Below are 14638 nucleotides of genomic sequence, written 5' to 3'. Positions count from 1 at the left end.
CCCCTCCTCCTCCTCCTGCTCTTCCTCCTCCTCCTCCTTTCCCCCTCCTCTTTCCCCTTCTCCTCCTCCTCCCATTCCTCCTCCTCCTTTTCCTCCTCCTCCTCCTCCTTTTCCTCCCTCCTCCCTTTCCTCCTCCTCCTTCTTCTGCCCTCCCTCCCTCCTCCTCCTCCCTTGCCTCCTCCTCCTCCTTTTCCTCCTCCTCCTCCCTTTCCTCCTCCCCCTCCTCCTGCCCTTCCTCCCTCCTCTTCTCCTCCTCCTCCTCCTCCCTCTCCTCCTCCCTCCCCTCCTCCCCCTCCTCCCTCCCGCTCCTCCTCCTCCTCCTCCTCCTCCTCCTCCCCGTCGCCCTCGCCCTGCCCGCCCCCGGCTCTCCGGCGGGCCGGTTCCCCGGCGTTGCCCCCGGCGGGCTGGCCGCAGGATGGGCGACCTTCCGGGCCTGGTGCGGCTGTCCATCGCCCTGCGGCTGCAGCCCCACGAGGGGCCGGTCTTCTACAAGGTGGACGGGCAGCGGTTCGGCCAGAACCGCACCATCAAGCTGCTGACCGGCTCCTCCTACAAGGTGGAGGTGAGGCTGAAGCCCACCTCCCTGCAGGTCCGGTGAGTCGGGGGCTGCGCGGCGGCGGGGAGCCCGCAAGGGGCCTTGCCCCGACAAGGGACCGCAAGCCAAGGGACCCCCTCCCCACCCCCGCCCGGGGGGCGCGACCCGGGGGCCGACCCCGACCTCCGCCCCGCCAGCCCAGCCCGCAGCCCCTCTCCGTCCTCCTCCTCCTCCTCCACTCCCCCATCCTTCCTCCTCTGCTTCCCTTTCCTCCTCCTCCACTGCACCATCCTCACCCTCCTCCTTTTTCTCCTTCTCCTCCTCCTCCTCTCCCTATCCTTCCTCCTCTGCTTCCCTTTCCTCTTCCTCCACTCCCCCATCCTCTCCCTCCTCCTTTTCCTCCTTCTCCAATCCCCCATGCTCTCCCTCCTCCTTTTCCTCCTTGTCCTCCTTCTCCACTCCCCCATCCTCTCCCTACTCCTTTTCCTCCTTTTCCTCCTTCTCCACTCCCCATCACCTCCCTCCTCCTTTTCCTCCTTTTGCTCCTTTTCCTCCTCCTCCACTCCCTCTTCCTCCCCCTTTTCCTATCTTCCTCCTCTTCTTCCTTTTCTTCCTCCTCCACTCCCCCATCCTCTCCCTCCTCCTTTTCTTATTCCCCCTCCACTCCCCCAATCTCTCCCTCCTCCTCCTCCTTTTCCAATTCCTCCTCGTCTTCCTTTTCTTCCTCCTCCACTCCCCATCCTCTCCCTCCTCCTTTTCCTATTCCTCCTCCATTCCTCCAATCTCTCCCTCCTCCTCCTCCTTTTCCAATTCCTCCTCGTCTTCCTTTTCTTCCTCCTCCACTTCCCCTCCTCCTCCTCCTTTACTTCCTTCTCCTCCTCTTCCACTCCCCCATCCTCTTCCCCCCTTCTTCCTTTTCTTCCTCTTCCACTTCCCCATCCTCCTTCACTCCCTCTTCCTCCTTATTCAATCGTATTTATTGAGTGCTTACTGTGTGCAGAGCTTTGTACTAAGCACTTGGGAGAGTACCATATAACAATAAACACACACATTCCCTGACCATAATGTGCTTACAGTCTCTCTCTCTCTCTCTCTCCCTCTCTCTCTCTCTCTGTCCCTGTCTCTCTCTCTCTGTCTCTCTGTCTCTCTGTCTCTCTGTCTCTCTGTCTCTCTCTCTCTCTCTCTCTCTCTCTCTCTCTCTCTCTCCCTCTGTCTCTCTCTCTCTCTCTGACTCCTCATCCTCCTTGCCGCGGTCCAGTGTCCTTCCGGACTCGGCTGATGAGGTGGTCATTTTGGATCAGATTGTATTTCCTCCTGCTCTGGATTTCCGTGCGATTCCTCCCCCCAGCCTCTAGGCCGGGCAGCCCTGGGGAAGGGGAGACTAGGCCCTGATTTCTCTCATACCCGGTCCCAGACATGGAGCCTGCAGAATGAAGGGGGTGGGGGTGGAGGGTGGAGAATGGGGGGCAATTGGGGGAGGTGGGGTACGGATTGTCCCCAGAAGAGGAAGCATATGGCAGGTTTATTAATATGCAAACCTCATTCTTCGCCCCACTCCCCCCAGGGGACATCCTGAGCTTCTGGCTGATCCTAATTGGAACCGGTCCTGAATTTGATTTTGGGTTTGCACAAGCCAGCTTGGCTTCAGGGGTCACAGCCATTCCAAGAGCCCCGGGGTGGGGGGTGAGGGTTTGGGGTGGGATTTCTGGGCAGAAACTGAAGGGCCTTAAACTCCCATGGAGGCTGGCACTTCATTCTGAGCATGGTGATGAGCTTCTGGCTGGCGAGAAGATGGGGTTGAGGTGGGGATGGGATTCAAAAGAGCTAATGAGTCTAAAAGATGTGATTTAGGGTCTTTTTGACTCTGCTTGGAAGCTCTGCTTATTTGGGTTAGTGGATAGAACATGGGCTTGGGAGTCAGAATAATAACTGTGGTATTTGTTAAATGCTTACTGTGTGCCAGGTACTGTACTAAGTGCTGGAGTGGATACAAGCAAATTCATTCATTCATTCATTCATTCAATCATATTTATGGAGCGCTTACTGTGTGCAGAACACTGTACTAAGTGCTTGGGAAGTACAAGTCAGCAACATATAGAGACAGTCCCTACCCAAATAGGGTTGGGCACAGTCCCTGTCCCACGTGGGGCTCACAGTCTCAATCCCCATTTTACAGATGAGGTAACTGAGGCCCAGAGAAGTGAAGTGAATTGCCCAAGGTCACACAGCAGACCAGTAGCCTAGTGGGATTAGAACTCATGACCTCCTGACACCCAGCTTTACCCATTACGCCATGCTGCTTCTCCCAGGTTCTAATCCCGGCTCTGCCACTTGTCTGCAGTGTGACCTTGGGCAAGTCACTTCACTTCTCTGGGCCTCAGTTACCTCATCTGTAAAATGAAGATTGAGACTGCGAGCCCCAAGAGGAAAAGGGACTATGTCCAACCCGATTTGCTTGTAGCCGCTCCAGGGTTTAGCCCAGTGCCTGGCACAGAGTAAGCAGTTAGCAAATACCATCATTATTTTCCACCCTGCTCGGGTGTTTTGGAGACTTGGGGCGAGTGAGACAGAGCACCCAGCCCCAAAATGTCATAGGCCTGAAAGGGGTGGGGAAATGTTGTCATCCTCTTAGCTGGAAAACCCATGGGGACATGGCTTCATTGTTCCCATGGAGTTGGCAGCACTTAAAGGGTGTGTGAGGGGTCCATTATAGGGCAGATCTGGGGGTGTAGGGGTCCAAGACACAATGGGCCTCTGATGTGTTTCAGGAACATCTCCATAGGTGGAATCCTCGTCCCCCTGGAGCTGAAATCCCAAGAGCCTGAAGGGGAACGTATCGTGTACACGGGGACATATGACACGGAAGGAGTGTCCCCCACCAAAAGCGGGGAGCGGCAGCCCATCCAGATAACTATGCCGGTAGGGCCCGGGGCAGGGAAATGGGGGCAGAGGATTAATTGTCATTGGCGATATTGACGATCATCACACAGCACATTCAAAGTATTTAACATATACAGTTACATAACTTCTTGGTCCTGGGCACCTCTTTCATTACAGATTAAGCAGCGCTGAACTCCCAAACAGATCAGGACTCCTCCGTCCAGAAACAGATCCGCATGAAGGTTTCTTTAACTATGAATAACCCTCCTGTCACTAGGAAAGTTTCCCGGGGGTTTCCGGTTATTTTCCTGTTGTGAGCCAAAAATTCTAGTCCTAAAAGGTTAAGCTTCTCCTTTTAGCTGTCTTAAGTTTTTGATTTCCTACTTGGAAGAGTCTATAAATTAGAGTTCATAATCTTCCGGTCCTTTCAGAACTCCGAAACAGACCGGTGACCTGCTGTCATTTAAAGAGCTTGGGTTCCTGAGGCCTGTAGGAATGCAAGCGTGAACTTCAAACTTTGGAAATCTTGGACAGGGGATCGGGTCCCTGGTTGCCTTCATGTTCTCTGAACTGCTTAGAATGAGAGAACAAATTCTGTTCACGCTTTGTTAATTGAAAAGTTGTTTTCGATCACTGGACTGAAGATGATGATTGGGATTTTATTAACTAACGGCCACAACAAAATAATGCCCTCGGCCAGCTCTCTATGTTCTACCCCTCTTCCCCACCCCACAACACTTGTGTATATATATATATAATTCTATTTATTTTTATTAATTGTGTGTATATATCTATAATTCTATTTATTTATAATGCTGCTACTGGTGCCTGCTTTCTTGTTCTTATGTCTGTCTCCCCCCTCTAGACTGTGAGCCCGCTGTGGGCAGGGATTGTCTCTATTTCTTGCTGAATCGGACTTCCCAAGTGCTTAGTACAGTGCTCTGCACACAGTAAGGGCTCAATAAATACGATTGAATGAATGAATGAATACAGTTCAGATGAAATCAAAATCCGAGAGGTGAAAGTGAAGTGCTATTGTGGCCCTGTGCTGTAACTTTAAGAAGTTAGTCTTCAAGATATTTCTCTATTTAGGGAATGTATAACTCTGTCTTCTCAGTGACATGGCCAAAATAGAAAGCTACTAACACTGTCACAGTTACAGCCACAGGATGTGGCCTGTGTAGATGCTTCTATTTCAAGTCTTTGTCTCCACTTTATAGTGTAATTTAAGATCAGACTGGGGAGCAGACAAATATAGTCGACTTTATTTTCTTCCCTTTCTTGCACCATATCATTTCTCTCAATTTGTCTTTAAGGTTTTGTCCACACCAAATATATGGTGCCAGCAAATTGCCTTGGTGACTTTTTCATGAGGAAAGGGAGAAACTGTCCAAGACAAATGGTCTCTCACTTTGGGAGGGTCCAGGGGGAGCCCCCTCAAGGCTCCATTTGCATATTTGGGGAGAATCCTCATGGGGTCAGAGTCAAGGGAGAAATACTTTCCTCCATATTAAGAGGGAAATCCTCTACCCCAGCGGTTAGACGGTGCCCTGTTACAGTCTTTGGTGACTGCTGTGTGTTTTCAAAACATACAATCATCACCTTGGATGTTGGCAAGGGAATTAATGCCTGTCTCCCCACCTCTAGACTCTAAGCTGGTTGTGGTCAGGGGATGCGTCTGTTTATTGTTGTATAGTATTCCTCCAGGCGCTTAGAACAGTGCTTTGCACATAGTAAGCACTTAATAAATGCAATTATTATTATTATTATTACAGTTCTCTGCACACAGTAAGCACTCTGTTAATACTATTGAATGACTGAATGGAATTTCAAGGAAGGAAAAGAGAAATTATGTTTTCCAGCATGCAAAGAGACGGATTGACTACTTTTTTAAACAGTACAGTGTGGTCCTAGACAAGGCCTAACCCCCAGAATTCTCTTGGGGTGAACTCCATGTGTGTAGATTATAGTACAGTGCCTGGGCTATAGTAAGCACTTAACAAATAGCATTAAAAAAAGGACCCCTGCTCTCAAGGAACTTACAGTCTAATGGAGGAGATTACAGTCTTCTCCTTCAGACCCTTTGTCTTGAAGAAATCTGTCTATCTCCTGGTACTAATGGAATGAGGTAGTTCTTCCTTTCGCTCTTGTCAGCAGGTTCCATAGGGTAAGAAGACTCTATCACCTCATTAAGTTGATGGACAGGCAGGCCAGAAAAGGGGGAGTTGGTAATATATTTGAGGATTTTCTGGTTTGAATCTGAGTTGTGGTTTAAAATCTCTATTCAAGTTTACTTTCCTGCAATTCTTCCAATTGCATCTCTGATTAAAACATTCTTTCTTTGTATACATCAACCTGTGATCGTTGTATACAGCACCACCATTCTCCCTGTCTCACAAGCCTGTAACGTTGGCATTATCCTTGACTCTCCTTCAACCCATATATTCAGTGTCACCAAATCCTGTCCGTTCTGCCTTCACAACATCTCTAAAATCCACTCTTTCCTCTCCATCCAAAACTGCTGACACATTGATCCGAATACTATATTCCACCTTGACTACTGCATCAACATCCTCACTGACCTCCTTGCCTTAGCTGGGTGACTTTGGGCATGTCACTTAACTTCTCTGTGCCTCAGTTACCTCATCTGTAAAATGGGGATTAAAACTGTGAGCCCCCCGTGGGACAACCTGATCACCTTGTAACCTCCCCAGCACTTAGAACAGTGTTTTGCACATAGTAAGCATTTAATAAATGCCATCGTCATTATTATTATTATTATTTCCCCTCTCCAGTCCATACTTCACTCTACTGTCCAGATCATTTTTTCTAAAAAAAAAAAAAAATTCTATCCATAGCTCCTCACTCCTCAAAAACCTCCGGTGGCTAACTGCATCAAAAAGAAACTCTTTACTTTTGACTTAAAGGCACTCAATCAGCTCTCTCCTTCCTACTTACCTCTCTCATCGCCTACTTCAACGCAATCCACACACTTTGCTCCTCTAACTCCAACCTACCTCAATCTCACCTATTCTGCTCCCAATCCCCTTGCTCAAATCCTCCCTCTGTCCTGGAATTCTCTCCTCCTTCGTATCCAACAGACCACCACTCTCCCCACCTTCAAAAGCCTCCTAAAATCAAGAGACCTTCCCTGAATAAACCCTCATATTCATCCCACCCACATCACTTATGTACATATCCTTCCAGTCTGCCATTTCCCCCGTCTGTAATTTATTTTAATATCTGCCTCCCCACCTAGGCCGTAAGCTCCTTGTGGGCATGTATCATGTCTACCAACTCTGTTGTACTCTCCTCAGTGTTTAGTACAATGTTCTGCACAAAAAAAGCAGCATGACCTTGGATAGTGCACAGGCTTGGAAGTCAGAAGGACCTGGGTTCTAATCCTGGCTCTGCCACTTGTCTGTTATGTGACCTTGGGCAAGACATTTATCTTCTCTGTGCCTCAGTTATCTCATCTGCAAAGTGGGATTAAGACTGTGAGCCCCATAGACTATGTCCAACCTGATTAACTTGTATCTACCCTAGTGCTTACTATAGTGCCTGGCCCATAGTGAGCACTTAATAAATACCACTAAAAAAGGAAGCGCTTCATAAATACCATTGATCAATTGATTTATTAAAAGTAAACACTTAAAGTCACAATTTTTATTATTAATTAGCAATCCAGTCCTCCATCCACACCACTATCTGAACCCTTTGTCTGTATTTTTGTCACCCCTTCCTTCTCTCCCTACTTAAGCAATCAATCAAAGGTATTCATTGATTGCTCACTGTGTGCAGAACACTGTACTCAACTCTTGGAAGACTAAAACAGAGAGAGTAGACATGATCCCTGCTCTTAAGGAGCTTTCAACCTAATGGAGGTGCTTACAGTCCTCTCCTTCAGGCAGGCTGAGTCAAACAGTCGGTAGTATTTATTGAGCACCTTCTGTGTGCAGAAGACTTTGCACTGTGGAAGAGTTCAGATTAGAGCCACCCAAATAATTTGCTCTCTAAGATCTAAGAGAGCTTGGCTTGTGACCCTACTTGACTCTCATCTCCCAAATGTACTGGAGTGCTCCAGATACAAAGTAATGGCCGGAGCAAGACTTTGGATGCAATGGACTAATAATAATAATAATGATGGCATTTATTAAGCACTTACTATGTGCAAAGCACTGTTCAGGTTCAAGGAGATGAGGTTGTCCCACAGGGGGGCTCACAGTCAATCCCCATTTTACAGAAGAGGGAACTGAGGCACAGAGAAGTTAAGTGACTTGCCCAAAGTCACACAGCTGACAATTGGCCGAGCTGGGATTCGAACCCATGATCCCCGACTCCAAAGCCCGTGCTCTTTCCACTGAGCCACGCTGCTTCTCTGGCTTCTCTGGATTAGGATTCTCTGGCTTCAGTTGGCCTAATATTAACACCAGAATCTGATGGGGTGATGTTAAGTGGAGAAGGCAGAAGCCTGTTTGTGATTTCAACATGTTTCCACTTTTCTCCTGGAACCTGATCATGCTAGCTCTGGGCACATTTACTCCTTGATCTTGGTGCCGTTTTTAGTATCCTTGGCACATACAGTAAGCGCTTAACAAATACCATTATTATTATTATTATTATTATCCTAATCTACCCAAGCCTCTGATCAAGAAGAGCAATTTCTCTTCTGACAGCCACAGCAGTAAATTGAGATTCTGATTCCCTATTTCTTTAAAACATTTGCTCTCCTTTCCTGCCTACATATCTCCCCTTTCAGTTCCCACTCGTTAGCTGCTTGGGTTTACTACTGCCAATCCTCCTTTTGTTACCTACCCAGAAAAGGTGTGTTTTGATGAGCTTTGCTTCAATGCTGGGGATGTGTTCCAGGGCCAGATGGCTAGTAATTCTTTCTTGGCATTTGCTTTTTTGTATGACTCCTAGGTAAGACTGATGAAACTGCCTGTTATGTTTTCTGGGAGAAACCAGAGGTTTTTTTCTGTGCTAGATCTAAGTTTCAATTCAGTACATACAGCTGCTGATGATGAAAAGTTGTATTGTAGCATGTTTTTCCAGTGCTTAGAACAGTGCTCGGCACATAGTAAGCACTTAACAAATACCTTAATTATTATTATTATTATTTTTCAAGCTTTCATTGTGGTGTGAAGTTTGCCTCCCCATTGTTGCTAGACCCTATTAATTTCTGAAAGGATAACAAACCCTCTTGATTTATTTTTTGGTAGTATATACATGCATCTTTGGATAATGTCCTGCTATGCAGCAGAATTTAATGACAGCAAAACTCTGTGTTTACAATTATTAATTTTTGACTGTGGGGATTTGTCCCAATTTTAGCTGGACCATATCCTCAGCTTTCTTCAGTCCTATTTCTAATACATGTATAGCAAATATCACAAAAGATGGATTTCACTAATATCCTGAGGTTCTCAGAAGTCTCTTTTCCAAACAAGAAGGTGAGGTGATACAGTTATGTCCATGTCATATAAAAATCTCTGGAAAGAAATCTAGGGCCCCCCTTTTTGTTTCAGAGACCTGTAAACATTAAATACTAACAACAATTCCCGATTCAGTCTACTAATATATGCTAAACCACCTTCCAGCGTTTTTCCTTTTCATGTTTAGTTTTGGTTTTATGGTTCCCTTTTCTTCTCCAGCTTGTGACCAGCATGCGAACAACACATTCCTCTTTTTAGTAATATCGCATTACCCTCCTCCTTCCTAACACACTCAAGCATTATTGGATAGGGCACAAAAAAATCTAAATTTTTGGACATGTAAGAGACTGGTTTTACGTTAGTTTTTCCCTGGCTTTTGTAATGCTCTTTGGACTAATGATACTGCTAAACAAGTTGATTTTGAACAAGCAACTTGAATGGAGAAATTGTATCAACCACTCTGTGGTTTCTGGTATTTGGGTGTGTGTTGGCTGGATAAGGTCATCCTGGGAAGAATTTCAATAAATTCCATTGTGTTGCGGGGGGAGATAAAAAGGCAGCTTATATCACTATGCAAGTGGGTAGTAATGATCTTTTAAAGGTCCAGCAGCATTATATACCTTCCTCAAGAAATCCATCCCAATATTTAGAAATGTACCATCCAACATTCCTAGAGGACCCACGGTGGCAATATTGCCCAGTGGATATAGCATGGGCTGGGGAATCAGAATCAATCAATCAATCAATCAATTGTATTTATTGAGCGCTTACTGTGTGCAGAGCACTGTACTAAGCTCTTGGGAAGTACAAGTTGGCAACATATAGAGACAGTCCCTACCCAACAGTGGGCTCACAGTCTATTTTACTTGTACATATCTATCCTATTTATTTTATTTTGTTAGTACGTTTGGTTTTATTCTCTGTCTCCCCCTTTTAGACTGTGAGCCCACTGTTGGGTAGGGACTGTCTCTATATGTTGCCAATTTGTACTTCCCAAGCACTTAGTACAGTGCTCTGCACATAGTAAGCGCTCAATAAATACGATTGATTGATTGATTGATAAAAGAAGCCCCTGAGTTCTAATCCTCTGTCTGTCACATGTCTGCTGTGTGACCTTGGGCACATTACTTAACTTCTCTGTGCCTCGGTTACCTCATCTGTAAAATGGGCATTAAGATTGTGAGCCACATGTGGAACAGGGATTGTGTCCAACACAACTCGCTTGTCTGTGCCCCAGAGCTTAGAACAGTGCCTGGCACATAGTGCATAAAAAATATCACTATTATCAGTATCATTATTATTATTATTATTATTAATCCACAAATATGTATAAAGCCCTCTTGAACCTGCTAATAATTTCCCTGCATGACTTTCAGTGGAATGGAATTCCATACACATACCATCCTCTGGATGAAGAAGTATTTCTGTTAGTTGAGGGGAGTTGTAGGCAGAACCCAAATTCTCTATCCAGAGATTTAATGTCTCTTGTTGTCTCCTTATTGCTCTTTATGAGTATGGGCTCTTCAACACACCCCGATTCGTGGGTTAAACTAGGAATGCTTCACTGTTCCATCTCCAGGTCTACAGAGCAATTCCTCCAAAGAATGGTCCTGATTAACTTTATTCTCTCTCCCCAGTTTAGTGATATAGGCACTTTTGAGACAGTGTGGCAAGTTAAATTCTACAACTACCACAAAAGAGACCACTGCCAATGGGGCAGCCCCTTCTCGGTCATCGAATATGAGTGCAAACCCAATGAGACGCGCAGTCTGATGTGGGTGAACAAGGAATCATTCTTGTGAAGGTGGCCCGGGCTGACGTTGCTCTACAATCTCTTCAGGAATCTCCCTTAAACTTCAACCAGCACAAGCCTTGAGCAAGGCAAAAACTGGGACAGCTGTCGTTTCCGCACTTGGTAAAATAATGTTCCCGTCACACCTTTGGAAGTCTACCCTCCCTACGTCACCAGATCCTTATAGCATTTAAGGTGAAGGTGCGACAGTTTAAGAAAACCTTTTTCTGTATTTCACTCCTATTGTACCCCTGCATCCAACAAAGTCGGTCCTGCTGTTTACCCCCTGTGATGGTAGAAAATGAAAATGCAACCTAGATGTTATACATTTCCAATGAACCACTTAACAACTGTGCTTCTTGTTCTCAGGTGCAGTGGCTCTCCCCCTTTAAGTGTTGTGAAGTACCGTGACCGGTTCTACCTTGTGAGATTTGGTAAAATGTAATTTTTGCTATGTTTCCCTCTGGAATGAATGGAACAAGCTTTGGGAAAGATGTTCAACGGGGAGCTTTCTAACTCTGCTCGGGTGTTGTTTTTCTCCCCACTTTATAGAAACTCTGGCTTTCCAGGAACCAAACCAATCATCTCAGGTGCTAAAAAGCAGTAATTTCACTGCTTAAGGCCTCGTCGCTCACACACACACACACACACACACACACACACAATTGGAGTTGTCAGCAAATATGTCACATGAATTACAGTATTACCCTTTTCATTTCGGGGAAGTTCTGGATAAATTGCCTAATTTGTCAAACCTCTCGCATAGCCGGAGCATCACTACAGCCCTATCATGTGAACTTTGTAAACCGTGTATGGAACTGTAGTCAACTTTTATCTTTCTTAATAAAGGAATCGACAATGATCTAGCTTGAGTCTTAACTTGGAATAATTAACCCTGGACAACCCGGCTGGAGCAGGGTTGGCTAAACAGACTTATCCTACTTGTCATTCATTCATTCATTTTTGTACTTATTGAGCAATTTCTGTGTGCAGAGCACTGTACTAAGCGCTTGGGAAGTACAAGTCGGCAACATATAGAGATGGTCCCTACCCAACAACGGGCTCACAGTCTACCCATGTGGTTCAAAATACATGCCTAAATCATACAAGCCACAACATGACTGTCCAACTGAAGCAACTCCAGATTCATACATGGGCTGGGTATGTATGTGGTATCTTCACCTGGACAATCTGGAACTCTGGTCATTGACCGTTGCCCAGACAAGGGTGGAGTAACTATCAGTTCAACTTTGACCCTTTTGCAGTTCCTCTCACGTCTCCCCCCTGGATTTGGGTCAGGACTAGTGTGGTGGGTATCTCCTCTGAGGTGGGGTGGGATACACTCCCACCTGAAATACCCTCTAGGGATCTGGACCAGTCCTCAAAGGGCCCTGGTGTCAAGGACTCTGGAAAACTGGATTGGATTTGCTCTCCCCTTCACCTCTAATGGTTTAATACAGGAGGCTGTTTCATGGAACAGATGCCTAGTTCAAAGGGCCCTATGGGCCCCCCACCCCGAAATCTCTGGGAATTGAGGGAACAACCTGGTTTTCCTCAGCAGTCTTGTGGACTAGGGATGACCAACTGAACCAAACCAATATGGGCAGGACCAGGCCTTCCTTTTGACTGCAGGAAGCCAAACAGTGACTGAACTGTTATTCCGGCTCTCTGTGGTTCACCCTCATTGAATGGGGTGGAATGACTCCTCTTATTTTGCTAGCTGAGGGGTGATTTGGGAGATACAGGCACAAAGGGAAATTGCAGGGAAATAGCAGGACAAGGAAATTTGGCAAAAGCTCCTCTAGGGAGCAAATACCCTGCTCCCTAGATCTAAATTTGACTCAGAGCCTGTTAATATTAGGTGGATCACCTGGAAAAGTCCCATAATTCTCTGATCCATGTACTGGAGAAGACTTTTTTTTATAGTAACCTTGTAAATACTTCCCTGTGACTCAATTTCTTCCTCTGTAAAATGGAGATTAAATCCCTGTTCTCCCTCTCTTCTTAGGCTGTGAGCCCGCAGAAGACAGGAACTGGGTTCCAACGGATTTTATTGTAACTGCCCCAGTGCTTAGCCCAGAGTGTGGCACATAGTAAGTGCTTAACAAATAGTATTATTTTTACTGTTATTGGTATTATTACTATGATTCTCCAGAATAGCAGCCTTTGCAGGGACAGTAGGGAAGATTATTTCACCTGGATTCCGACACCCTAATTTGTTAATGATGGGCCATATCAGATTTGAATGAGCTTCCGATTATATCCCACTTTCCTTAGGAGGATGAAGCTTCATGGTGGACTCCAAGATAGAGCTGGTAGGATCCAGTTTGTCCATAGTGAATGTGCCTTCTGTTGTACCATGATGTTGTCAAGAAGATTTCCTTCTTTTTTTGTGGTATTTGTTAATGCTTACTATGTGCCAAACACGGTACTAAGCACTGGGGTAAGTACTAGATAATCAGGTGGTACACAGTCCGTGTCCCCACATGGGGCTCACAATCTCATAATCCCCATTTTATAGATGAGGTAACTGAGGCGCCGAGAAGTGAAGTGACTTACCCAGGGTCACAGAGCAGACAAGAACCCAGGTCCTCTGACTCCCCGGGCCCATGTTCTTTCCATGAGACCATGCTGCTTCTCTATTCCCTTATCTTATTTCAAAATGCGTAGATGAGAATAAAGAAAAGGGAATGTGGAAAAGATGGGGGGAAACTCCCCTGTCAGTTTGACATGCTAGATGATTTCTTTCCTCTGGTTTATACTGCTCTACTTATATAGAACTGATGATGGAAATTTAGTCGGTTTCTGGCTAGCAGTCGCATAGCTTTACCCCCTACTCTTAAAATCTTAATGCTCAGCTATATTGAGTTGCTAAGTTGTAATACTGCCCCTGAGCTATCTGGACGGGCTATTTTTATACGAGTTGTAGCTGGCTTCTCTGAGCATGCATCAGGTAACTACTCCGAAGTTTGAGAAACTGGGACACCTCTGATTGATGGTGACTCAAATGCTTCGGCACCGGTGAAAGGAGAGAAATAGATTTTATGTAAGTTTTCTGGGGGAAGAAGATATCTCAGGAATTTCTGTTCACGTCACGAATTGTTGCAACTTATATGCATATGTATGAGTTTTTTCCTTGCCTTATAGCAGTGGTGACAGGATGTTATCTGAGATGCTGGGTTGGAAACTTTGATTAAATCTAGTCACTGACTTGTAAGGGGACAAAATCAAGGCTGAATAAAATCACAAACCAGCGATGCTTTTCTTCCAACATATATCCTGGCTGGATCCTTGGAAACCGACTTTATGCATTTTTACAGGCAAATCAGGAATGCACATGTTTGAAACTGGAACCAGAAATTACGCTACATTCAAAAGATCGGGGTGATGTCTGCAGAGCCAATATTGGCAACTGGTCAAAAAATTATTAAGCACAAATCTTTCAGCACTTTACAATCTACAAGAGAAGTAAAATGGGTTTAAGGCTGTTACTGAAAACATGCGTGATCACTTATTAATTTAACCCTCTATTCTAAAAGACACATATGCCAGTTCAAGTAACACACCTGCACTATGTGTTTGAATGTCTGGCTGATTATGACACCTGCATGATTGTGCTTTTAGGCCATCTTGCCAATAGCTACTTGATGAATAGTCTTGGGCCAATAATAACTGATGGTACCCCAACTTTATAGAATACGGGTTTGCTTCTGTTTTTCATTTCACAAGCTAGGGCATTCCAGACGGCATTGTTTTCAAGAGTGCTGACATTGAAGTGAAGTTCTGTGGGAAGGCAGGGGAATGGGTTATGTCAGGGCTCTTCAACTCTCTCACAGCTCTTTCACAGCCCACTGGCTGTCTGACTTTGGGCAAGTCACTTTACTGTGCCTCTGTTTCCTCATCAGTGAAATGGGAATCAAATATCTGTTCTCTCTCCCTTTTAGAGAGCAGGGACCATGTCTGATCTGTGTCTATGTGCTTATGTTTTTCTTGAAT

At 45.5% G+C, this 14638-nt stretch overlaps 1 protein-coding gene across 1 annotated transcript; it reads left to right on the top strand.

The window, feature by feature from the left end:
* The first annotated feature begins 344 nt into the window (after positions 1-344).
* CNRIP1 (cannabinoid receptor interacting protein 1) lies at positions 345-11509 on the top strand. The gene is made up of 3 exons (XM_038751908.1): positions 345-594; positions 3304-3454; positions 10488-11509. Exons 1-3 carry the CDS (start codon positions 416-418, stop codon positions 10650-10652), a joined length of 495 nt encoding a protein of 164 aa, XP_038607836.1. The 5' UTR covers positions 345-415; the 3' UTR covers positions 10653-11509.
* Positions 11510-14638: the final 3129 nt, after the last annotated feature.

This window comes from Tachyglossus aculeatus, chromosome 9 (assembly GCF_015852505.1).
Source record: "Tachyglossus aculeatus isolate mTacAcu1 chromosome 9, mTacAcu1.pri, whole genome shotgun sequence".
In the NCBI taxonomy this organism is placed as follows: domain Eukaryota; kingdom Metazoa; phylum Chordata; class Mammalia; order Monotremata; family Tachyglossidae; genus Tachyglossus; species Tachyglossus aculeatus.
This window is presented reverse-complemented; position numbering and strand designations above follow the sequence as displayed.

What these genes read in the sequence shown, in the direction of transcription:
- CNRIP1 (XM_038751908.1), top strand. Translation starts at nt 416, where the DNA reads ATGGGCGACCTTCCGGGCCTGGTGCGGCTGTCCATCGCCCTGCGGCTG. An exon ending in CCCACCTCCCTGCAGGTCCG is followed by an intron (nt 595 to 3,303) that starts GTGAGTCGGGGG and finishes GATGTGTTTCAG; the next exon opens with GAACATCTCCATAGGTGGAA. An exon ending in CCATCCAGATAACTATGCCG is followed by an intron (nt 3,455 to 10,487) that starts GTAGGGCCCGGG and finishes CTCTCTCCCCAG; the next exon opens with TTTAGTGATATAGGCACTTT.